This window comes from Aethalodelphis obliquidens, unplaced genomic scaffold (genome assembly GCF_003676395.1).
Source record: "Aethalodelphis obliquidens isolate GAN/ISIS:26980383/991018 unplaced genomic scaffold, ASM367639v1 scaffold241, whole genome shotgun sequence".
NCBI lineage: Eukaryota > Metazoa > Chordata > Mammalia > Artiodactyla > Delphinidae > Aethalodelphis > Aethalodelphis obliquidens.
The window spans coordinates 528-27,042 of NW_020838155.1; the positions used below are offsets into that span (position 1 = coordinate 528).

At 39.8% G+C, this 26,515-nt stretch overlaps 1 protein-coding gene and 1 pseudogene across 1 annotated transcript; both read right to left on the bottom strand.

Annotated features, from left to right (window-relative positions):
• Nucleotides 1–563: 563 nt before the first annotated feature.
• Nucleotides 564–1,262, bottom strand: LOC113616609 (RAD52 motif-containing protein 1-like; annotated as a pseudogene).
• A 709-nt stretch (nt 1,263–1,971) lies between these two features.
• Nucleotides 1,972–25,691, bottom strand: LOC113616610 (leucine-rich repeat-containing protein 37A3-like). The gene is given in 13 exon segments (XM_027100026.1): nt 1,972–2,128; nt 10,673–10,721; nt 10,724–10,743; nt 11,286–11,357; nt 17,554–17,634; nt 18,265–18,336; nt 20,969–21,831; nt 21,834–22,809; nt 22,956–23,644; nt 23,770–24,666; nt 24,668–24,838; nt 24,906–25,418; nt 25,499–25,691. Coding segments are annotated over 12 exon segments (4,482 nt in total). The 5' UTR covers nt 25,341–25,418; nt 25,499–25,691.
• Nucleotides 25,692–26,515: the final 824 nt, after the last annotated feature.

Genomic DNA, 26,515 nt, shown 5'->3' on the forward strand with positions numbered 1-26,515 from the left:
CAACAAGAGAAGCCATCGCGATGAGAAGCCCACACACCGCAATGAAGAGCAACCCCCGCTCGCCACAAATAAAGCCGGCACGCAGCAACAAGACCCAATGTAGCCAGAAATAAATTAATTAATTTTAAAAAATTGTCAACCTCACACACTTAAAATCAACATAAAAGTAAATATAAGGAAGACTCTTGTGAAGATTTCTTAAATTAAGGGGCAGCATAAAATGACATGGGGTTTAACATCGGTTAAGTTTGGGTTTGGCCTAGTTTCCACATTTACTGTCATGAACCTTAACTAAGTCACTTAACCATCCTGAGTTCGAGTTTCTACATCTAAAAAAAAGAAAGAAACAACTAGGAAACTGGGGGATCAATGGAGCAGTGCATCTGAGAGCACTCTGTACACCACATTGCTGTAGAAACGCTGGCCTTTTTTTTTTTCCCGCCCTGGGATCTTAGTTCCAAGACCAGGGATTGAACCCGCGCCCTCAGCAGTGAAAGTGCAGAGTCCTAACCACTGGACCACCAGGGAATTCCCGATGGCCTATTAGTTTTAAATTCAGCACATCATCCCAGTAGAGTGAGGAATTCCACATTTGGACCCACCTTCACTGGAGATGTGTGAAAAAGCTGCTTCTGGTCACATGCCTTTTGGGCTCTGTGGGCATCCCTTGCTGAATAAAACTTGATGATGGCATAGAACCCAGGACCACCCACTGCTGCATTTGGGAAGACTCAGACAGAATACAGAAGGCCAAACCGGGAGAAGACTGTGAACAGAGAATGCTGTAGGGCGGTCTCACACTAAGAAAGTGCAGTAAATTTCAGGCCCAGGAAACCAAACCGCCCATTCCCTTATATTCCCCCAGCCCTTCGCCACAGGTAACTGTGGTGAGCCTCCTACTCCAAACACTTCTCATTTCATGAACAAGTTTCCCTCTGAAATCCTAAGCTTCGAGAAGCATTAATTAGGAGGCAATGCCTTCTGTTGGGAACTATGCCTCAAAAATCTATGGGGGCGAGTTGACCGCTCAGGTCGTCTCTAGAACTAAGATTTCTCTCAGCGGAAACCACAGGCAGAAGAGGTACTGAAGCAGTACCCCGGGGAGCCCAGTTACTGGGGCACGGGGCGGCTTCCTCCACCCCTCCCTCTGCTCCGGTTCCTCTCACTTGCAAGGCCTCGGCCGTGGATCCAGAGCTCAGCTCCCACACCAGCAAGGTTTTGTCACCCCCGATGGGAACCGCAAAAGGTACCAACTGCAGCATCCTAACATCACTGCGCGAGCGCTGCTCGGGACGCAAGCGGACTGCACCAGCGAACGGGCGCCCGCGCTTTTTAAAAAGTTACTGCCAGTAAATCTAATATATAGAAAAATAGTTGAAAGCCCCTGAGTGTTTTGTAGATAGAAAAGCTTGAGATTCAGAGCAAGTTCAGATCTTGACAATCTAAGAATAAACTAGCTCTCCATTCCATTAGAAGTGCTACGTAGCAGCTTCTGGTTATGGAACCAGAAACTCTCAGGCTCCAAAGGAGACATAAAACAGCATCACTTGTACTCTTTATAAAATTGCAGAAACAAACAAAATAAACAAAAATATATTTACACCTGTCCGATAAGACAAAGGGTACTTGAGACCTAATGTATATAAAATCAGTTTACAAACTGTGATGCACTATATCAATAAGTTCTCATCTGCACAGAGCACAGCATAGGATATGTGGCCATTAATGTTAATTCCCTTCCCCCCTGGATTCCTTTCTCTTGTTCCTTTAACTATGCGGATCCCTTACGTTATTAAGCTAACAACGTAACTGAGCTATTATTAGCTTAATAATGTAACCAAGAATCTGATTTTTAGCCAGGGGGTACGTTCTTAGAAACTTAGGGAGCTGGAACTCTGAATGAATGAATTAAAATAATGCAATTACATCATTAATATTAAAATTTATCATCACTGATTAAAAATTAAAATATTAAATTAAAAATTTATTATTCTGCAATTGAGACTCACCACAACGTGTGATGTCTGTCAGGCATTCGCTGTCACAATGCAGCTTGACTGTCTTACAGACAACCTCAATAATATTTTTAAATTGGCAGAGGCAGCAGGCCATACGGCTAGGTAAGATCCTATAAATGGAAACACAGGTAATTAAATTCGTGGTAAAAGAGTTACTTGAGTAGGTAGAAGAGGTAGGCCAAGGCCACCACAGACCAGTGCAAAAAGGAGTTCTTGGGGCGTATGGACTGCAGAACTGGATAGGGGTCGGTTGGCCAATTGCTGCTCTTGACTGTTGTAAATAAATACAGAGGAGGAGAGATGTGCCCAACAGAAGGATTAAGATGGCAGTAGATATGGTATGCCTAGAAAAAAGGGAATAGGGATTAGAATTGGGTGACACTGATCTGTAGTTTAAATCCGAAGTATCTCCTTCCAACCCGAAAGCCTCACTTTGGGTCGAGAGGACACAGGAAGAAGGCACACTTCTAAGAAGAGTCTGAATAAGACTGCACCTTCTGGAGTCCCTTTCTCAGTTCCTATTTGTGAGTAGTAATATAGTAGAAATTATTCTAGTAATAGAAAAGCATCGTGGGGTTAAACAATAACAGAGGTCACTTTGGCCAAATCTGGACAAAAGGAACATTCCAAAGAATAACATTATCATTATAATAAGGTATAACATAGTTAACTTATAAAAAAGCACATAAGTTCATAATGATACTCAAATGAAAAGTGGGGGAGCTCTTCTTTATATAATAATGTCAACTAATAAATGCAAAAGGAATGATAGAATTAGGAAAGTGTCATTTTGCATCTATCAATGTAATAATCGATTAAGACAAGGATTATCACTGATGCACAGCTGGGCGAAGAGTTGTTTGAAAGTAGGATCTTTACTGATCCCAAAGTATCACCCCACATATGATTTATCAATTACCAAGGGGAAAAATAATTTTACAATGGAGAGATATGGAAGATACCACCTTAATCAAGTGATCAAACTTAGCACTGGGCCACCTGAACTGATGAAGTAGGAAGAATACATCACCTACATAGTATTCTTCCCCAAAATATTTACTTTGAGTCTAATGAAGAAATAGACAAATCCAGATTGTCAGGCAATTTACAAGCTAACTGGCTTAGAGTCTTCAAAAATACCAATGTCATAAAAGACCAAAAAAAAAAATAGGGAAATATTCTAGATTAAAGGAAACAAAGATATGACATGCAATGCCTAATCTTTAATTGGACCCTGTATCAAAATAAAACAGACTGAATGTTATTGGCTCTGGCCAAGATGAAGTAACAAGGACCAATTTAACCTCCCACCTGAAACAATGAAATCATCAGACAGAACATATGAAACAACAGTTTTCAAGAAACTGGACCTCAGGCAATAAAGTTCAGAGATCCCCAGAAGATAGGAAATAAATGAAGTGATCCCTATAATTGCCCTAACTTACTTCTCTGAGAGAGTTTCCAGGTCATGGTACAGGGAAGAGAAGTCCAGGCAGAGACTGGTGGACTCCCTGACTGACGAAATGGAGCTGACAGTCTGGGAAAACCAAGGTAACTAGAGTTCACAAAGCAGACTACCAGAGAGAAAAGAAGTGCACAGACAAAGAACTCTGGAGATATGCAGAGGGATCTCTTGAGAATTCAACAAAGTATTTGTCAGTACATCTGTGTGAGGAATTACTTGATACCAGGAAAAGAACCACATGAAAGGATTAATAATAAGAATATCTGGATATCACATAGGGTTGTAGGAATAGTACCTGTTCCTACAAGTCAAACTGGAAAACCTCATGATATTCAGAAAAGACTTGTCTCAGTAGTTGCAAATAATGAGCTCCAGACTAAAGGGTACTTGGACTCCTACCCAATGAATCTTAAAAGCTACACCTAAAAGAATAAAATTGTTTTGAGTAACTTCATTCCACCCAAAACAAAGCCCAAGCATTTTACAAGAATTTAAATATATATAGTACACAAGAAACAAAAACACACAGTATCGGGGATCATATGAAAAACTGCCAAGCATGCAAAGAAGTAGGAAAATATGACCCATAGTGAGGAGAAAAGGCAATCAATCAAAACTAACCCATAATCTATACAGATGTTAGAATTCGCAGAAAAGAACATTTTAAAAGTTTTTATACATGAAGAAAAGTTATTATAACTGTATTTCATATGTTCAAAAACCCAGACAAAACACTGAAAATGTTAAGAACAGGCACGGAAAACGGAAAACAGTCCCAAATTGAGCTTCTAGAGGTTAAAAACAATGGCTAAATTAAAAAGACATTGAATGAGGTTAATTGCAGATTAGACACTGCAGAAGAAAGGGTCAGTGAACATTAAGGTATAGTAATAGAAACTATCCAAAATGAAACAAAAAGAGTAACAAAACAAAACAACAACAAAACTTAATAGAGCATCAGTGAGCTGTGCAACAACTTCAAGTGGCCTAATACATGTGAACTTAGAGTCCATGAAGGAGAGGAGAAATACAAAAATTTGAAGAAATAATAGCCAAAACTTTTCCAAATTGGTAAACAGTATAAAGCCACAAAGTCAAGAAAATCAATGAACTTTAAGCATAAGAAACATGGACAAAACTACACCAAGGCACAAAATATAATCAAATTGCCCAGAACCAGGAATTAAGAGAAAAATTTAACAGCAGCCAGAGAAAAAACCTTCACACTACATAGAGAGGAACAAAGATAACAATGACAGCAGAATTTTTGTTGGAAACAATGTAAATGAGAACTCAGTGGAATAACATCTTTAAAGTAGTGAACTGAATTCTATCAAGCTAGAATTCTATACCCAGATGTATCAAAACAAAAGCAAAATAAAGACTGTCTCAGACATACAAACGCTGCAAGAATTCTTTACAAGTAGAATTTCACTATAAGAAATGTTAAAAGAAGTATTTTTAAGCAAAAGGAAAATGACACCAGATTGGAATATGGATCTACACAAAAGATTAAGAATACTGCAATTGGGACTTCCCTGGTGGTTCAGTGGTTAACAACCTGCCTGCCAATGCAGGGGATATGGGTTCGATCCCTGTCCGAGAAGATCCCACATGTCGCTGAGCAACTACGCCCGTACGGCACAACTACTGAGCCTGCACTCTAGAGCCTGTGTGCCACGACTACTGAAGGCCACGCACCTAGAGCCTGTGCTCTGCAACAAGAGAAGTCATCCAATGAGAAGCCAATGCACTGTAACGAAGAGGAGCCCCTGCTTGCCGCAACTGGAGAAAGCCCAGGCAAAGCAATAAAGACCCAACGCAGAAAAAATTAATTAAAAAAAATACTTAAAAAATTTTTTGAAAGGATTTTAGTCATTCAATATATGTCTCTGACCACAATGGAATTAAATTAGAAATTAACAAATCTGAAAAAGTTCCAAATATTTGGAAACTAAACAACACTCTTCTGAGTAACTTTGTGGTCAAAGAAGAAATCAAAAGGGAAATCAGAAACTATTTTGAACTCACTGAAACTGAAAACATAATATGTCAACATGTGGGTTATTGCTAATGCGGTACTCAGTTTCCTCAACTTCCACCTTAAACTGGGAAAATGAGAGCAAATTAATCACAGAGTAAGAGAAGAAAGAACACAATAAAGATCAAAGTAGAAATAAATAAAATGGAAAACAAAAATACTATAGATATTAAAAGGATAATAAGAGAATATATAGAATACTTTATACTAATAAATTCAAGATGAAATGGACAAATTCCTTGAAACGCATGCACTACCAAAGTTTATTCAAGAATACAGATATTAAAGAAATTGGGTGTGCAGTTTAAAACCTTCCAACAAAGAAAGCTTCAAGTCCAGGTGGCTTAGCTGATAAATTCTACCAAACATTTAAGGAATAAAATAATGCCAAGTCTACACAAACTCTACCAGAAAGTTGAAGAGAAGGGAATACTTCCCAACTTATTTATAAGGCCAACTTTCACCGTATCAAGATTAGACAATGACATTACAAGAAAACTATAGACCACTATCTCTCATGAACACAGAGGCAAAAAATCTTAACAAAATTTTAGCATATCAAATCCAATAATATATAAAAAGATGATACATCATGACCAAGTGGGGTTTATCTCAAGAATGAAAGGTTGGTTTAATATTTGAAAATCAATTTACCAACTTACTACATTAAAAAAGAAAAATCAGGACATCTCTGGTGGGGCAGTGGTTAAGAATCCACCTGCCACTGCAGGGGACATGAGTTTGACCCCTGGTCAGTGAAGATCCCACATGCCACGGAGCAACTAAGCCCATGCACCAGAACTACTGAGCCTGAGCTCTAGAGCCCGTGAGTCACAACTACTGAGCCCATGTGCCACAACTAGTGAAGCCCGTGCACCTAGAGCCCATTCTCTGCAACAAGAGAAGCCACCGCAATGAGAAGCCGGCATACTGCAATGAAGAGTAGTCCCTGCTCACCACAACTAGAGAAAGCCTGCATGCAGGAATGGAGGCCCAATACAGCCCAAAAATAAAGAAACAAATTAAGAAAAGAAAAGAAGGGAAAAATCACATAATCACTGCAATAGATGCAGGAAAAGAATGAAAAACTCTAACATCCATTCCTGATTAAAGGAAAAAAAACAGCCCTCAGCAGACGAGGAATGGAAGGAGACTTCCTCAATTTGATAAATGACTTCTACAAAAAACTTAACATCATATTTAATGGTGAAGGACAAAGAACTTGCTCGCCAGTATCAGGACAAAGGCAAAGATGTCTGCTCTCATTACTTCTATTTGACATTGCACTGAAGGTTCTAGCCAGTGCAATAGGGCAACAAAAAGAAAAGAGATATTCAGAAAGGAAAGGAAGAAGTAGAACTATCTTTATTTGCAGATAACATGATGATAGAGAAAACCTGATAGAATCTACAAAATTGCTACTGGAACTCATCAATGAGTTTCTCAAGTTTGCAGGGTACAAGATGAACATACAAAAAGATTAATTTATCTCAACAAACAATCAGAGATCAAAGTTTTAAAATACTACTTATAATAGAATCAAACATATAAAATACTTAGAATAAATCTGACAAAACATGTAGAAGACTTGCACAGTGAAAACTGTAAAATATTGCTGGGGGAAATTAACGAAGACCTAAATAAATGAAGAGATAAAATGTATTCATGGATCAGAAGATTCAATATTGTTAAGACATCATTTCTCCCCAAACTGATTTATAGATCAAAATACCAGTAGGCTTTTCTATAGAAATTGACAACCTAATTCTAAAATTCATGTGGAAATAAAATTTAGAATAACTAAAACAACGTTGAAAAAGAACAAAGTTGAAGAACTAACAGTAACTGATTTCAAGGCTTATGAAGTAACACTTTCAAGACATTGTGATAGTAGGGTAAAGACAGACAAAAGGATCAAAGGAAGAGAATAGAATGTTCAGAAGTAGAGAGATGTGGACAACTGACTTTCAGGTTCAAAGGCATTTAAGTGGAGAGATGATAGTCTTTTCACCAAATGATGCTGGAACTATTGAATACACAGGTGCAAAAACCAAACAAAAAAAAGAACTTCCATCCAAACCATATACAGAAATGAACTCAAATTGGTTCAAAGATCTAAATGTAAAACATAAAAGTATAAAATTTCTAGAACAAAACAGGTGAAAAATTTTATGACCTTGAGTTAGGCAAAATTTCTTAGATACAACACCAAAAGCATAATCCATGAAAGAAAAGAATAGATAAATTAGACACTATCAAAATTAAGAATTTCTGCCCTGCAAAAGACACTCCCGAGAGAACGGAAAGATGAGTCACAGAATGGGAGAAAATACTTTGCAACTTACATATTCAATAAAGGACTAATTTCCAGAATATATAAAGAACTCTCGAAACTCCAGAAAAATATATATAAAAGATAAAAAGATATACAGATGGAATATAAGCATATGAAAAGACGTTTGACATGATTAATCATTAGGGATGCTACAGTGAGATACAACTACACACCTATTAAACTATCTGAGATTAAAAATACTGAGCATAGCAAGCGTTGGCCGCAACGTGAAGAAAATGCAATTCTCATACACTGCTGGTAGAGATGTAAAATGATCAAACCACTATGGAAAATAGGTATTTTTAAAAAACTTAAACATACACTAACCAATGATCCAGCCATTCTACTTGCAGGTATTTACCCAAGAGAAATGGAAGTATACATCCATACAAACACTTGTACACAAATATTCATAGCAACTTTATGTGTAATAGACAAAGACTGAAACAACTCAATGTTCATCAATGGTGAATAGATAAATTGTGGTTCATCAATATAATGTAATACTATTCAGCAATAAACAGAAATGAATTACTGATATATACAACAATATGGATGAAAATTAAAATAATCATGCTGAGTTAGAAACCAGTTAGAAGAAAGTATACACTGTATGATTCCATCTACATACAATTCTAGAAAATGCAAACAGAAAGCAGAGCAAGGGCTGCATGGTGATTGGGAAGGGCAGGAACAATGGGAAGGAAGAATTACAAAGAGACGTTAAGAAACTTTCTGAGGAGATGGACATTTTGATTTTGGTGATGTCTTCATGGTGTTTATATATGTGTGTGTGTGAACACAGATTATTCTATGTCAATTATACCTCAAAAAGCTGTTAAAAGAAATGATATTATATGAGAGAGACAACTGGGGAAATTTGAATAGCAACTCTTTATAAGGTAATATTGTGTAGGAATTTAATTTCTTCAATACTGTGTGTTAACAGTATTGTAGTTACATAGAGAAATAATTTTTAATATCCACAGAGGAAGGCATCTAGCTGACAAGAGAGGGATCGCAATGGGAGGCTGAGGAAGATGAGGCTAGAGCAGTGAATAATGTGTGATGGCGTGGTGAAGACACTCATTTGTCAGCTGACCTAAGATGGTTGGAATAGAGTGCTAAATGCAGGGCCCTTTCTGCATACTAATCTCATGCAATCCCCTCACCTAGCCTTGGCATAACAGGAAGTTTTTATTAGCTTGCCATATTGGAGGGGGGATGGCACAGTTTAAGGTGCAGTAAGTTGTGTAATAAACTGTCACAATAGGGTCCTACAGAAATAGTTTTTAAACTGCAAAGAAATGAAACTTGACCCTTCCCTCACAACATATATGAAAATTAATTCAAAATGAATCATAGACCTAAATGGAACTATACAACTTCTGGAAGAAAACATAGGAGAAAATCGTTGTGATTTTGGGTTAGACAATGGGGTCTCAGACAAAGATTTCTTAGATAAGACACAGAAAAGCACAAACCATCTAAGAAAAATTGCTAAGGGACTTCCCTGGTGGTTAAGACTCTGAGTTCCCAATGCAGGGACCCGGGTTCGATCCCTGGTCAGGGAACTAGTTCCCACATGCATGCCGCAACTAAGAGTTCGCATGCCACAACTAAGAAGCCCATGAGCCGCAACTAAGGAGCCCATCTGCCGCAACTAAGACTCAGAACAGCCAAATAAATAAATTAAATAAATATGAAAAAAAAGAAAAATTGCTAAATTAGAGATCATCAAAAATTTAAAACTTCTAGTCTTCAGAGACACTGTAATACAATGAAGATAAGTCACAATCTGGGAGAGGATATTTACTAAACACATATCTGAGAGAAAGGACTTTTTCCATTGCTTTTTATATAAAGCACTCTTAAAACTCAATATAAATATCCAATTTAAAAATGGATTTGAACAGACACTTCTTTAAAAAGATATTTGCACATCAATAGACACTCAACATCATCAGCTATTACAGAAATGCAAAATGTGGCAAAAACCACGAGATGCAACTACACACCTACGAGAAAGGCTAAATTTTTTTAAAAAACAAATATAAGGATCAGGTGATGATGTGGAGCAACTGAAACTCGCATAAACTGCTAGTGGGAAACCAAAAAGGCACAGGCACTTTAGAAAACAGTTTAGCAGTTTCTTAAAAAGTTAAATATGCGCTTAGCATATGATGAAGCAATCCCACCCTTAGGTATTTTACCCCAAAGAAATGAAAACATATGCTCGCACAAAACATATGTTCACACACACGTGTGAGTGTTTTCAGAGGCTTTGTTCAAAACTGCCAAAAAACTAGAAAAAACTCAAATGTTCATCAATCACTGAATGCGTAAACAAACTGTATATCCACACAACTAGAATACTGCTCAGCAATAAAAAGGAATGAAATATTGACAGGTGCAACAAAACAGATGAATCTCCAAAGAGACTAAGTGAAAGAAGCCAAAAACAAAAGGCTACATTCCACATGATTTCAGTTATAAGACATTCCGGAAAAGGCAACATTACATGGACAAAAATCAGACTGGTTGTTGCCAGGGGCTGGTAGTGGGAGGAGGATGGATTGACTACAAAGGGACATGAGGGGTCTTTTGGGAGTGCAAAAATGTTCTTTACCTCAAATGTGGTGGTGGCTACAGAACTAACTATACGTTTCTCAAAACACATCACACTGTATATTTAAAAACAGTGAATTTTGTGAAATGAAAATTATACATAAGTAAACCTGACTTAAGAAAATAATAAAACAAACCTAAAAAAAACAAATGAGTGAAAATAAATGTAAGAAAAATCAACTTACAGTTTTTCCAATTCAAGGGTCATCATGACGATGCTTTCAATTGCTGTGACACTTGTGTTGTTCCCATGTCTCTGAAGGAGAAGCCCAAACATGCATGATATAAAACCCAAAGACAAAAATTCTACACTTAAAAAGATACTTAACATGTGATTACTTCAATTCTGGCTTCTGACTTGCCATAGATGATAATTCCAAAGAGCTCTTATTGAAGAAATTTAAATTTGCATCATCAAATGAATGACCTTGGTGCTGAACAGCACAATCATTTTTTATTATCCTAGCTTCTCATTTTCAATTGCATCTACCTCTTTGATCACTCTTTTTAAAAAAAATAATGTACCCCTTATTCCTTTTTGCTTTCTGGGATAAATAATATTCCTACATGCATCTACATCTTCCATAACTATATGTGTTCTTCAACACTGTTCTCATTCTCTGCTGGCTGTCTTACCCGTATATTCTTTCTTAATCCTTTTCTTTGCCAATAACTCTTATTTTCAATAACCCAGTTAAAATCTAAATTATGACTTTTTACCCAAAGTACTCAATCTTTGACGAAAGAAAGAAGGAGCAGAAATTATCTCATGAGCCATGAAAGTGTTGCAATACTTACAAATATTTTAATGCTGGCAATTTAAAAAGATAAGAATCTTCACCTGTTGTCAAAGGATTACGATTGAGAATTCTGAAAAATGGAATGGAATTAAAATTATCTGCATTTTCAATTACTTCCATGAAAGCTTATATTCATTTTTTTTGGTATGGAACTTGAAGGTCAAAAAAAACCCATTTTCTCTCTTTACCTATAAATCACCATTAGAATTTGTAAAACACCCTTTCATTGGGAACTAGGCAGGTCTCTAGATGATAAAGTGGAGAAGAGAAACAAAAAAATAGAAAAAAAGTGGCTAGCATAGAAAAAATATGCCAAAGAACTTTTCAGGTTCAAAACCCTCGAAGTGACTATACTGTTAGGAAGCCCTTGCTCTGTAAAAAACTACTATTTCTAGTGTCCTCCATAATTTAAGGTGATTTCTTTCATCTCTACAAATTTTTTGAAAATTTCATGATTTAAACTACCCAATTAAAGACAAAAATAGGTCTAATTCCTTGGTTCTGGAGCCAAAGAAGAAGCGATAAATCCAAGAGGAACTTGTGAAAGCCATACTCCCATCACATATTCCCATGTGTATTCTAGTATCATAGCCTTTGTTACTGTGTATGTAATCAACGGTTTACTTGTCAGTCTCCAAGATTGTCAGCAACTTCAGAGCAGGGACCACACTTTACTGTCATTATTATTCCTGTGCCTGACATAGTGGCTATATATTTACTAGGTATTTAATAAATGTTTGCTGAATAAATAAATAACATTTTGTTTATGTATCAATAAAATAAACAAATTAATTTTGGGGAACAAAATTTTATTCCAAAATGCTGGAGTAGATTTTCTTCTTAGTTCTTTCTCTCTTTTTTTTTTTCCTTTGCTCTGTAAAACAAGTAAGGGGAAAAAAAAAACCCCAAAAGAAACAGGAAGAAAGAAAAGAATATCTGACTTTAGGTTAACTCTACTCAAGAATTATTAGTGTACTTTTGCAGAATATTATAAAAATAATCATCAAAACTAATATCTTTTGGGTTGCCAGGGATCTGTGATCAGCATTTAACATTTAATCCTCACAGTAACCTTATGTGATAGATATATTACCCCATTGTACAAATGAGGAAACAGAGGCACAGAGAAGTTACATAGCTTGTCCTAAGTCATCAAGCTAGTAAGAAGCAGAGCTGGAATTTGAACTCAGTTCTGACTCTAAAGCCTGTGTTTAACATGAATGAAAATAAAAGGGGGGGTTTTATAAAATATCTTTCACTTTAACCTTAATTTGGAGAGCACTAAATATAGAAATACCTTTTCAAACTTCATCTACCCATCTGGGAAAGCCTCTATGAGAATTATATTTTCTCTTTTTATTTATTTATTTATTTTTCCTTTTATTTATTTTTTCCTTAATCATCTCCCATAATAAATATTTAATTAGCCTATGGTCATTGAGACTTTAGAGATTTTAAAAAACATTGCAGGAAAAGCAGTAATAAAATGATGGAGGAAGGACATCTAAAAATTCATCCCTCCATAGAAGCAACAATAACAATAACAACAACAACAAAACTGGCAAAAATGGTCAGAATCAACTTCTTCTGAACTCTGGATATTTAACCAACAGGCTCGCAACACACTGGGGGGCAATTTATTCAAGGAAAACAAATTAATTTCTGTAAGAACTATCAGAGCTGTGTTGCTTGAACTTGTCCTTGACCTTTGCTCTCCATGCCAGTGGTAGCCTTGAAAAACAGCCTACATCCCTGGTACCAGAAGGAGCAGCATGGTCTGGGAGGTCCTTCAAAAAGACTCATTCCCAAAGAACTGTCATTGTTTTACATGTCTGGTGGTCCCCTGGAAGACCTCACGTGAAAGGCTTGTCTTTGACCCGACCACGAGCAGTCTAGTGAGAAAAGCCGTTCCTCAGGTGGCATTTCGGAAAACATTTTGAAGCAAATATTTTAACATGGCGGTTGCATGAGACAATGGATAACAGATTGGGGCAAAAAACAGCCCAACCAAAAAGCTTAAAAAGAAAAGCTGAGGAATGAGATGTCCACAGAGACTGAAATGTGCCAATGTATTCCTGGGAAACTGGAAGACCACAAGACATATTCCTGGGAATGTAGGAAAATAACTGTTAGCATTAATAAATGAATTCAGCAAGGTTTCAGGATATAAGATCAATATTATTTCTAGGGCTTCCCTGGTGGCGCAGTGGTTGAGAGTCCACCTGCCGATGCAGGGGACACAGGTTCGTGGCCTGGTATGGGAGGATCCCACATGCCGCGGGGGGCCGCTGGGCCCGTGAGCCATGGCCGCTGAGCCTGTGCGTCCGGAGCCTGTGCTCCGCATCGGGTGAGGCCACAACAGTGAGAGGCAGCATACCACAAAAGAAAAAAAAAATTATTTCTACACACGAGCAATGAGTAATCCAAAAGTGAAATTAAGAAAACAATTCCATGTGTAACAGCATCAAAACAAATAAAATACTTAGGGAAAAATTTAACCAAGTAAGTGCAAGATTCACACTGAAAAGTACAAAACTGTTGAAAGAAATTGAAGAAGATCTAAATAAATAAAAAGACATGCTGGATTCATGGACTGGAAGATAGTCATATTAAAATGTCACTACTTCCCAAATCAACCCATGGTTACATTGTAAATCCTTTCAAAATCCCAGCTGACCTCTTTCCAGAAACTGCCAAGCTAATTCTAAAATTCATATGGCAATTCAAGGAAACAGAATAACCAAAACAATGTTGGTAAAGAACAAAGTGGGAGGACTCACACATCCTGGTTTCAAAACTCAGTTCAAAGCTACTGCAGTCACAGTGTGGTACTGGAATAAGACAAGACATGTATATCAATGGAACAGAAATGACAGTATAGAAATGAACCCTCATATTTATGGTCTATTGATTTTCAACAAGCGTGCCCAAACAATTCAATGTGGTAAGAAGAGTCTTTTCAAATGACGCTGGGACAACTGTACATCCACACACAAAATAATGAAGCTGCACTCCTACACTTCACACCATATATGAAAATTAACTCCAAATGGATCAAATTTCCAAATATAAGAGCAAAGGCTATAAAACTCTTAGAAGAAAACATAGGAGTAGTCCTTGCAGTAGACAACAGTTTCGTAGATATAATACCCGAAGCACAAACAACCAAAGGAAAAATAGATGAATTGGATTTTATAAAAATTAAAAAGTTTGTGCTTCAAAGGACACTATCAAGAAAGTGAAAAAAACATACAGAATGGGAGAAAATATTACAGGTGGGAAGAATAAGACACAGTTGGGAGAAGAAAAGTATAGTAGTTGCTAGGTGTGACAGTCTCAAAATTTTGAACTATTACAAATAAAACAGCCACTCTAAATCATGGCAAAGGGCAGACCCAAGTTATTTTTTTTTTTAGCGTTTATGCCTTTCTAAATCTGAGAAGCTGCCAGGATTCTAGTACATAGCAAAAAGTCATGACAGCACCCTGAAGTGTGTCAGCTTTTGTGTGTACATAGCTATCTAAAGGAAACCAGTGCTGGTTGACTGGGGGAGCATTAGTGCGGCTCTGTGACCGCAGCTCAATTTGCCTTCATAGTGTGGCCCCCCCTCCCTCACTGATATTCTCAAAAATGGGGTAAATAATTTAATAGGGATAAGGCTTTGATTTTCCTCTTATTCTCTCTTGTTCTTGGTTCAATATTGGTGTACCACAGATAAGACAGCATGTGAATGCACTCTGTCTGGTTAAGTTATATAGCCTTTATACACTGCAGAGTCCTTCAGTTTCTAAAATCATGGAGCTTGTATTGTTAGAACCAATGAAGTGACTAAAAGAATTTTTAAAAATAAGCCATCAGTCTGGACCTGCATAGGTGAATGAAGGAGAAACACTATAAATTCAGAAAGAAAAAGTATACTTAACATTTAGGATTATCAACCACTGCTGCTTTTCCATAATATATTTCATTCCTGATTTTATCTGAGAGAGATATGATTACTACCACCAGTCAAAAAGTGGTACTTTACTAATTAATAAACTCTTGGTTCATCTTTGAGGTAGATTTCAGATTTAAAATAGACTACCACACTGCTAACTACTTCACCTGATGTTTGTCAATAACACAGAGGCTTCATTCAAGAAACCTACTGACTTATAATTACCTGCAACCCGGTGATGAATCAAGGTTTTGTGGGGCCTCAACCTCATCTACTTTGGGAAATCCTATCTAATAAAAACATGCAAAGTTGTGAATACAAAAATCGCTAAGACCCCTCTCAAGACTTTGGAAGGGACCTATGCAAGTGAGGAGCCCTGAAGCCTAAGCTTCATTGAATTCATGATAAATCCACCTCAGCTGAGGCCCTTTTCCAAACTTATTTAATGCAGGCAACTTATAAACACCCCAGTAATATGTCATTATAGGTAGTAAAATGACTTAACTCGAGGGTGGCATCTTCCCTTGGTGGCTTGCCTTTGGAAAGAGATGCAATAAACTTTTTATCTCACCATGGCAAATGTTTCCTGAATCAAATTAGCTTTGTCTATTAGAAAGACTTAGCCCAAAACAAAGACTTACTATACTGTGACAATCTTTTGAAAGTAACTGTGAATGAGTTTTAGGAGTACAGTACTAATTTATTTCCAACTCCAGATAGTTCTGATTATCTTTCACTAACTTTTTCAGTCATTAAAGAGGAAAACAAATTCAAAAGGAACAAGTTGGTGCCTCTTCCATTACAAATCTTTTCTAACCTACCACCCATTTTCTACTTCATCCCCCGCCCCATCACCTTGTTACCCTGCTGCACAGATGCTAGAATGGCTCTCATCTATGTTTTCCCATCAACTTTCATCTTTCTCCTTCCAGTATGAAAGCTTCTTGGGGACAACGTTCCTGCCCTATGTGCCTTTGTATCTCCAGCACGTAGTACAGTGCTGACACACAGTGGGCATGGTACTCAGTGAATGTTTTTGAATGAATTCTTAATCTTTAAACTGTGATTTATTTATTTATTTGTTTGGTTGTTTGTTTATTTATTTCCACAATATATTTTCCGGTGTTGCCTACATAACTATAGTGAAACTCTGATTCTTATAAGGAACTCTTTGTGTTATAGGATGTTTAGGAAAGGTGGTGAGTTTAAGACCTTGTATTGACGCTACTAAAACCTCCTGGTGAAGGGACCTCATCAGCCTGCTCTCCGATGTACTGGCAAAAGAACAACTGACCCTTGGTGCTCTCTCCCCAAGGTAGGCATCAGCAAAGTAACAAGGGAAAGAAAGGAGGCCACTAAAGATAGGCATCTGCAGGAATTGCTAATCCAGTTCCAGACACAGCCTCAACACCTTCATTAACCCAAAATGTGTGAACTGTGTGAAACTGGATTTCTGACCCACAAGACAGGTAAGAGAATCTTTTCCAAAGCCAGGTGTAGAAGAGCTCTTTTTACCTTGAGTCTAAAATCGCCTTCGGTCCATTGAACGTACCCACTATCATTTCCTTGTGTCATGAGAAATCACAGAATTTTTGAGCTGAAGGGGTGTAAAACCCACACTTCTTATTGAAGAGTAGTCAGCAAAGAACGTATATTGTATTAGGCTACAGCAATGTATTTTCTTTATATTTTTCACACTACAGCTGAACACAAACAACGTCTTTTTCCATATCTCAAAAGTTCCTACTGGCCACAAATATTACACTTCAGAGATATATGCTTTCTGAAAAATAATGTTCTGGGTGACTGGGGAATGCCCTGTGGTGTGTGTTCAGGAATTCTTTCTGCTTTGCCATTTAAAAGAGCTAATAATGGTTGGGGAAGCACCCACACCTTTTGCTCCCTGAAGAATTCGGTGCTAAACTTAGTTCTTTGCAGCTCTGTGTTGCATACATTTTAAGTAGTTAGGAACTTTGCACATGAGCAGGAATCAAAGTTAAATTCAAAAGTGGAACTTCATGGGCCATTCACATATTGGAGAGGCATCAATGGGATTCCCTGACAATGCGACTTTGAGTGTTTTTGCTTGGTGCCTTTTATTGCCCGAGCCAAAGTTCAGTACTATGGAAAGCAGAGGGTTTCATATATGAGTTAAACAAGTCTCTTGGCCTCTTTGTACCTAAGCTTCCTCATTTGAAAACAAATAAAATAAATGGCTCTCAAGACATCCTTTCCAGAATTCATACTGGGCTTACACCCAGCTAACCAATAACTGCAAGATGTTTTTATACACAGTTTTTCACATGTATTCATCTTCTATTTCACTTACTACTTGTGGAAAAATTTCATTCCATGCCAGGCCTGAAACGTTCCAAAGCTCAGTTCTGTGAGTAAATTGCAACCAAGATTTCTACAAAAAAAACACAAGCAAAATAAAAAGAAAAATATATATACTTTCAGAATATTTATCCTTTGGCAATCATTCTAATTTATATATGATGAAACATAACATCACCACTCCCTCCATGCACTAAAGAAATCTCACTGTGGAAGATATTATGATTTATACTTTCATGATTATATATGTGGTGCATTAGATACAAAATACTAAATGCTCATTAAATACTTGTGTTAAGTGATCTTTATTTCTCTAGAAAGGCAGCACTATAGACATTTTTGGCTGGATAATTCTTTGCCGTGGGAGGCTCTCCTGCACACTCTTGGATGTTTACTATCATCTCTGGCCTCTGTCCACTAGATGTCAGTAGCATATACAGATCTGACAAGCAAAAATGTCTCCAGACACTACCAAATGTCACCTGCGTGCAAAATCACCTTGGGTGAGAACCACTGCTCTATAATGATTCACTCTGATCTGTGTAATAATTCTCACACTAATCTTTGCTAGAGACAAAAAGGATTTGCTACAAAATTTTACTGGTAATTTTAATCATATTTCAAAATGAGTAACAAATTAATTTTATAAAAAATTAAGCTTTATAAAAATTCCAAATATAATGAAGTTATATTTGTAACTTACATAAACTGCAAAAAAGGTAGTGGTTCTAATGTAATTTTTTCGACAGATGGTATTTTATTGCAGGAAAAATCTCTAGGAAAATTAAAAGGAATATATTGCTTCAATTTGCTATTAGATACCTAATTAGTAGGAATAACTAGTAGAGGTTAGAATGATAATAATAAATAAGAAGCTTTGGTCTAAACTCCAAACCTTAGGAATTACTATTTGAACCTTTCAGAGTTCCTCACCCTGCCTTCATCTTTCTTAAAAGTCTCACATTCAGGATCTTCATAAATTAAATATACAACTATAGATCCTGATAGATTTTGGAGGTAATCTTTCCTGAGAGAAGAAGCATTGATTAGATTCCACCTTTCGTTGTCTAATCAAATTCTAGATTATGAACCCAAAGTTTTTATCTCTATATATTATAATTTCTTCTATTAAAAGGAATATTCTTATATTTACGCACTTCCCAGTATAGTTCTGTTTTTCTACGCCAATTCATTACCAGAAGAAATAAAAGATAACCTTTCACACAACTTGAAAGGAAGTTATTCCTATCATTAATATGTAACGTTAATTCAGGATTACACTTTCTATCATTTTGACTTTTATTTGAAAATACCTACTCTTGACTATAGCTGACTATCTTATTTCCATTGATTCTAGCTTAGTCTCTCATTTGACCTGGATGGGTATAACTGTCTTCTGACTGGTGTTTCCATCTCTACCCTCTCCCTTTCTAAGCCATCCTCCACGCGATCCCCAGATTAACTCTCTGGAAGTGGTTCTGAAATACCAGCATCACTTGTGAATTAATGAAGATACAAATACTCAGCCCTACTCTGGACCTCTTGAATCAGTAACTGTTGGGGTGGAGCTTGTGTTTTCACAAGCCCTCCAAGTGGTTGGTTCTGTTGCAGGCTAAAGCTTGTCCTAAAGCACTGCTGTGGTAACATGCTAGCTTGGCATGTTATCCTTGGCTTGGCCTCCAAAGCCCTAGATGATCTGGCTCTAATCTCCTACTCTTCCCACTTGTACTCTACAGGTACTCAGAGTATTTTTCCTGTGTTTTGCCTTTCTCCCACTTTCCTTTCCCAACCTTATTCTTCCCAAGATGTCTGTCATTGAAACCCAATGGCCCTTCGAGGTCCCATTTAAACAGCATTGCTCTAGTAACGTCTTCCCTGATCCAATTTGAAGTCTTTTTTCCTTCTTTTGTGCTCCAGTACCAACTTGTAGCTCTCATTGCCCATATTCATTTCTTTCTTTAAATATAGCTCTTTTTGCAACCCACTTCCTCTGAGTATAAACTCCTTCAAAGTATGGACTAGATCCTGCTTATGTGCATCATCTTTCATATTTAAAGCCAACGCGTGGACATAAAGCAAACTCAAATATTTATAAAACCAACAAATAGCTGGGGAATGGATAGAAGGAGGAAATGACTGTTTTAAAAGAAATGTAGTTTTATTACTTCATGGTGCCTCCACAGCACTCTGTCATTATGGTTTGAGCTTATATGCTTATTTTACCTATGAGATCATGAGTTGCTATAAGGAATCCTGTCTTACCCATCTTCGTGTTTAAAATAAGCCTCTTGTTTTCATCATTTGTCTCTCTTGCTTGAAAACTTGCAGTGGCTCCCCATATCTTACAGTGGAACTTTCAAACCTGGATTGCCGATAGCCAAGGTTTTTCATAATCCTATCTTTTATTGTTACCTAACCCAATTATTTTCAGCCAGACTAATCTATTAAATTCTGATCATCCCTGCAGTCACACCTTTGCCTAGACTGTACTGCCTATTATTTTTCTGGCAAATCACAGCCAATCTTTAAGTCCCAGCTAAACGTTGAGCTTTTCCACGCAGCCTTCGGTGACCTCCACACCCCTGTGATTACAGGTTGTGGTGAACTACACCACCTATCTGTATTTCTCTTCATACTTAATTATATATTACCTCCCTTTTAAGGCACATCCCCTTTCTTCCAACTTGTCATGGTCATTTCTGGAGACAATGCCATATACTTCTGTGCCTCCCAAAGTACTTAGCCCTGGGTTGGGCACAAAATGGGTGCTACATATAGAAAGCCAGGGGACAAAGATGAGTTCTAGATATAACTGAGGGATGGAATAATAATAATAGCTAACACTAAAATATATGCTAGGCACTGATAGAAAAGCTTTACCTATATTAACTCATCTAAATCTCCCAATGAGATTGGAGTCATTGGGAGATTGAGGAGTCATAGGAGTCATCCTATGAGATGATGACTACCATAATCCCCATTTTACAGATGAGGAAATTGAGTCATAAAGCTAATAAATGACAGACCTGGGTTCAAACCCAGTTAGTCTGGCTCCGGAATTTCTACTCTTAACTACTTTGTTGTATTACCACCAATGAGATGGGGATAGGGACATGTTGCTGTAAAGACGATGGAATAAAGATGGGAGAAGAGTAGATGTTAAGGAATTAAATAATGGGGTAAAAAATGGAGAAGGAAAAAATAAGGGCAATTACAAGTAAAAGACTGGAGGAGAGGGAAAAATGGTAAGAAGGAGAAGGAAGATAAGGAATCATTGACAAACAAAAGGTGAAAACAGAAAGTCAGTCAATGTGGATTGGGGAGAAAAGGAGGACCCAGGAAGACCTGAAGAAAGGCTGCCATGTCAGGCAGGATGCAGAGAACAAATGAGGAGAGGCGAATCTTACATGATGGTGAAGGTGCCATTGTAGGCGTTAGGCTCTGGCTCAGGCACTCCGTGGAGCTTCTGCCTTGGGCTGAGACCAACACACGACAGCGTCTCATTTGTGCAGGTACAGAGCTCACATATGCTGAAGTTTGTGGTGGCATTCTGTTCCGGCTGCTTCTTTTCTGGGGTATATTTTACACCAGGAAGGCCTGTGGATACTGAATACTGAGTCGAAGGAAAAAGAACCGTCTCAGATGCCCTTGGTTGCTGAGATATGCTAACTCCCAGGCCCACAGGTAGAACTGTGACTTGAGTCAGGTTTGGTTGTGCAAGTGTCACCTCAGGGTGTTTTGGAGGGGAAGCTGTAGTCTGCTGGAGGGATGTACAATGTCCAGCCTCCATAGTGGATTCTGGAGTGGTGGTTTGCTCTAGGTCCACATCATGAACTCTGATGCTGGATGATGTTGAATGCTGACCTTGATCCTTACTTGGATTTGGAACTGTCACCTCCTGCTGGAATGGAGATTTACGTACAATGTACTGAGGTGCCTCTGGAGACTGAGTTGGGATGTGCTGCATGATTGGAGAAGGTACAGTCTCCATATTGGATCCTGCAGTAATGTTAATTTCCACATCCATAGGTTGATTTGTGAGTTGAGTCAGGTTTGGCTGTGCAAGTGTCATCTCAGGGTGTTTTGGAGGGGGAGCTGTAGTCTGCTGCTGGGCTGCAGAATGTTCAGACTCTGTAGTAGGTTCTGGAGTTGTGGTAAGTTCCAGGTCCAAAGGTTTAACTGTGATACTGGGTGATACTGGATGCTCAGCATGATCCTGATCGGGGGCTGGAACTGTCACTTTGGAGTACAGCGGAGACTGAGCTACAACTTCCTAATGAGCTCTGGAGGCTGAGCTTGGGTCTGCTGCATGGTTGGAGAAGGATCAACCTCCAAAGTGGATTCCAGAGTTAACATAAGTTCCAGGTCCAAAGGTTGAACTGTGACCTCAGTTAAGGTTGGATGCTGAGCCTGAACTTGCTCTGGATTTGGAAGTGTCACCTCGTGGTATGTTGGAGGAACTACAGTCTCCTGCAGGGGTGTGGAATGTTCAGCCTCCATAGTAGGTTCTGGAGTTGTGGTAAGCCCCTGGTCTAAAGGTTGAACTGTGACACTGGGTGATGCTGGACGCTCAGTGTGATCCTGATCTGGTGTTGGAACTACTGGGTTCTGATATACTGGAAGCTGAGCTACAAAAACCTCCTTAGGTGGTTCTGGAGGCTGTGTTAAGTTATCCTGCATGGTTGGAGAAGGTTCATCCTCCTTAGTGGGTTGTGGCCTTATGGTCAGTTCAAGGTCCAAAGGTTGAACTGTGACCTCTGTCAAGGTTGGATGCTGAGCCTGAACTTGCTCTGCATTTGGAAATGTCACCTCGGGCTATGTTGGAGGAACTGCAGTCTGCTGCAGGGCTGCAGAATATTCAGCCTCCATTGTAGGTTCTGGAGTTGTGGGAAGACCCTGGTTCAAAGGATTAACTGTGACTCTGGGCAAGTTTAAATGCTGAGCTTGATCCTGTCCTAGTGTTGGAACTGCCATCTCATAATGCACTGGAGTTTGTGCTACAACCTCCTTAGGTGGTGCTGGAGGCTGAGATGGGGTCTCCTGCTCAGCTGGAGAAGGTTCTGTCTCTTTAAGGGGTTCCAGAGGTAGGCGTGGGAACGCCTGTTGGACTGGAGAAGATTCCATGTTCACAGGGGGCTGTAGAAGGTGAGGAAGGGTCCCTTGAGGGACTGGAAATGGTTCCACCTTTGCAGAGAGTTCTGATGAATGATCCTGAAGCTCCTGCTCTGTGGGAGAAGGTACCACCTCCCTAGGGGGCTACGGACATATAGCTGAGCTCCCCTGGGGAACCGGAGACTAAGCTGGGGCCTCGTCCTGGATTAAAGAAAGCTCTATCCCTCCAGGGGGATCTGGAGTCTGAGTAGGGTCCTCCTGCTGCACTGTAGGATGTTCAACCTCTTACTGGGCTCTAGAGTTAAGACAACCACAGGTACCACGGGTTTAACTCTGATATTAAGCAACACTGGGTGTTCAACTTCACCTGGACCTAGAGGTGAGAATGTCACTTCATTATGTACTAAACGTTGAGCTGCACCATCTGTAGAGGCCCCTAGAGGCTGAGTTGGGTGCTGATGCTGGACTGGAGAAGGTCCAACCCACTCAGTGGGCTTTGGATGCTGAGCTGAGCTCTCCTGCTGGATTGCAGAAGGGTCAGTTTCCTCAGGAAGCTCTTCAGGTTGAGTTGGGGCTTCCTGCTGAACTGGAGAAGGTTCAACATTCTCAGAGGGGGTTGGATGCTGATCTGAAAATTCTTGCTGGACTGACAAAGGTTCCAACTGCTCAGGGGACACTGTAGACTGAGCCGAGGTTTCTTGTTGGGGTGGAGAAGTTTCAACCTCATTAGTGAACGCTGGAGTTACGGTAAGTGCAAGATCCACAGGTTTAACAGTGACATCGGGCCACTGCAGAAGCTGAGCTTGATCCTGACCTAGAGGAGAAACTGTTGTCACAGGATGCTCTGGAGAGAAAACCACAGTCACATTAGAGAGCTCTGGAGACTGAGTTGGAGAGGATTCCACCTCACCATGAGACTCTGGATGCTGAGCTGTGGCTTCCTGCTGAGGTGGAGAAGGTACGTCAGGAGCCTGTGAAAGCTGATCTGGAGTCTACTGCTAGCTTGTGGCAGGTACAACTTCTTCTCCACGATGCTCTGGATACTGAGCTGGGGTCTCCGCTTGTACTGAAGGTCTATTATGTGTACTGTCTTCTAGAGTTCAGCTGGAGCCTCCTGCTGAACTGGCAAAAGTTCAACCTCCTCAGGTGGCTGTGAAGGCAGTGTGGGGGCCTCATGTTGCATTGTAGAAAATTCTGCATTAGTAAGGGGCACTGAGGGCTGAGCTGAAGGTTTGTGCTGATTTGGAGAAGGTCCCACCTCTGGAGTGGGCTCTTTCGTTATGGTAAGCTCCACATCTGCATGTTTGACAGTGACACTGGATAAGTCTGAATGTTGAGCATGAGGGTGACTTGGAGGTGAACCTGTCATTTCATGATGCTCTGGAGGTTGAGCTGGCTGTTCCTGTTGAGTCAGAGAAGGTTCCACCTCCCCAGAAGAAGGCTCTGGAGGCTGAGCTGGTTGCTCCTGCAGGGCTGCAGAAGTTTCTATCTCCGCTGGAGACAGAGCTGGGATCTCCTGCTGGGTTGCAGAAGATTCTGCCTCATTAGGGGTCTCTGGATACTGAGCTGAGGCTTCCTCCTTGGTTGCAGAGGTTTCAGGTTCTCCAAAAGACTCTGAAAGCTGTGCTGGAATGTCCTGCTGGGTTGCTGTTTTCACCTCCTCAGGAGGCTCTGTAGGCTCAGAAGGCTGAGTCGGTTGATCCTGTTCACTTGCAGAAGGCTCAGCTTCCACAAGAGGCCCTGGGGGCTGAGCTGTGGGCTCCTGCTGGGTTGGAGAAGGTTCAACTTCCCCAGAAGGCTCAGAACGCTGAGCTGGTTGCTCCTGCTCCCTTGAAGGCTCAACCTCTCCAGGAGGCTCTGGAGGCTTAGCTGAGGTCTCTTGTTGGGTTGGAGAAGATTCTGTCCCCTCAGGATGCTCAAGAGGTGGAGTCAGGGCCTCCTGCTGAGCTGTAGGAAATTCAGCTTCCGTAGTGGGCTCTGGAGTGATGGTTAAGTTCCAAATCCAGAGGTTGAAGTGTAACACTGGGCAAGTTGGAATGAGCGTGACGCTGAACGCCAGGTAGAGATGCTACCTCTTCACTCACTGGAATTTCATGTACATACTCAGTAGGGAGACCTGGAGCCTGAGTTGGGGCGTCTTGATGGAGTAGAGAAGGTTCACCTCCTCATGGCTCTCTGGAGGCTGAGATAGGGTCCCTGCTGGACTGGAGAAGGATCAACCTATTTAGTGACCTGTGGAGTTATGGTAAGTGCCAGATCCATAGGTTTAATAGTGAAATTGTACAAGTTTGACTGCTGAGCTTCATTTACCCCATGATGTGCTACTGATCGAACTACAAGCTCCTTAAGTGTCTCCAAAGGCCGGGTGAGGGCCTCTTGAGGACTTGGAGTTTCTAGTTCCTCAGGGGCCTCTGAAGGCTGAGATGGAGCCTCCTGCTGAAGTGGAGGTGGTTCTACCTCTTCAGTGGGCTCTGGATGCTGAGTCTGGGCCTCTGCCTGGGGTGAAAAAGATTCAACCTCCTCAGGGGTCTGTGGATGCTGAGCAGGGCCCTCCTGGGGAAAAGATTCAGCCTCCTCAGTGAGCTCAGGATTACGAGTTTGGGCCTTCTGCTGGGATGGAGAAATATCCTCCTCAGAAGACTCCCTGTCGTGTAGCTTGTGTGCCATATTTTCCTTGCGTGTGGCATTGAGAGGCCTATACATATCCCTATGTCAAAGTGGCCGCCTTCTCCCGAAAGAGCCCTCCTAGAAACAGAAAGGGAAATATTAATTCTGCATCTCCCCTGCTTTCTCTGGCCACAGTACTTTCTCCTCCTCAAACTTACCTGACTCTCACTTTCCCCCGAGCTTCTCTTATGCAGCAGAAATCGAAAAAAGCCCCTTGGAGGAAAACACACACAGTTAGTGTTACATGTCATTTTTCATCTCTCTCACAATGTGTTATCTCTGGTCTTATTAGGACTAAATGGGTACCTCAGTCCATAATCACAATGAGCAAAATCACAACAGACCCGGGATCCTGAAAATCACTGCACGCATGCTGGCCTTCCAGAAGTTCTCTGTGTCTGTCCAAAATGGCCCCCTAGTGTCTCTGGGGAGACCTTTAGATGTAGCTTAGCATGGAGTATAGGCAGGATTTTCAGCCCCACTCCCCTTTCTTGGTCCTTGGCCGAGTGCCATCGTGCAAACACTGCACAACGGCGCTGGGCAAAAACACGTTACTCTCTAGATGCGCTTCACACCAGTCCGCTTCGGACATAGTCGCACATGCAGCATTTGCTGGGGGTGTGGGTGTGGGGAGAAGGTGCTTTTATTTTCCTGGCTGCTCTATCCTGTAAGTTGAATCACACCAAGTAAACACCTGAAACCAACGAGCAAAGTTATCTATACCTCTCTGACTTTCATACTGCAGGCTGTCACTGAGGTGTCAGTGAATTGTGGGATCAGTTTAAAGGCCATGACCAGCAGGGAAACACAAAATACTCTTTTTGATTATAAATAGAAGAGAAAAAAATCAGAGTGCACAATAAGTTTGTTTCAGAAACTACTTATGTCCATATAGTATGTGTATACTGAATCGTGACATAAAACGTAGCTCACAGCCCGAGCACAGTGCGATCAGTAGAGAAGTCCTCAGTGGAAAGAGACACTCTTCTTTTTGATAATCACGAGCAGTATGACCATAGGGCAAGATATTTTCTCCTTCTCCATTTCCTTATTATAGAAGGAAGAGACAAACTACTGTCTGACGTTTCTCCCAGTTAAAATTCTATGAGGTTAGGATAAAGGGAATAGAGAGTAGGGGCATAAAAAGCAGTAGGATGAGAAGCGAAGTTTCCTTG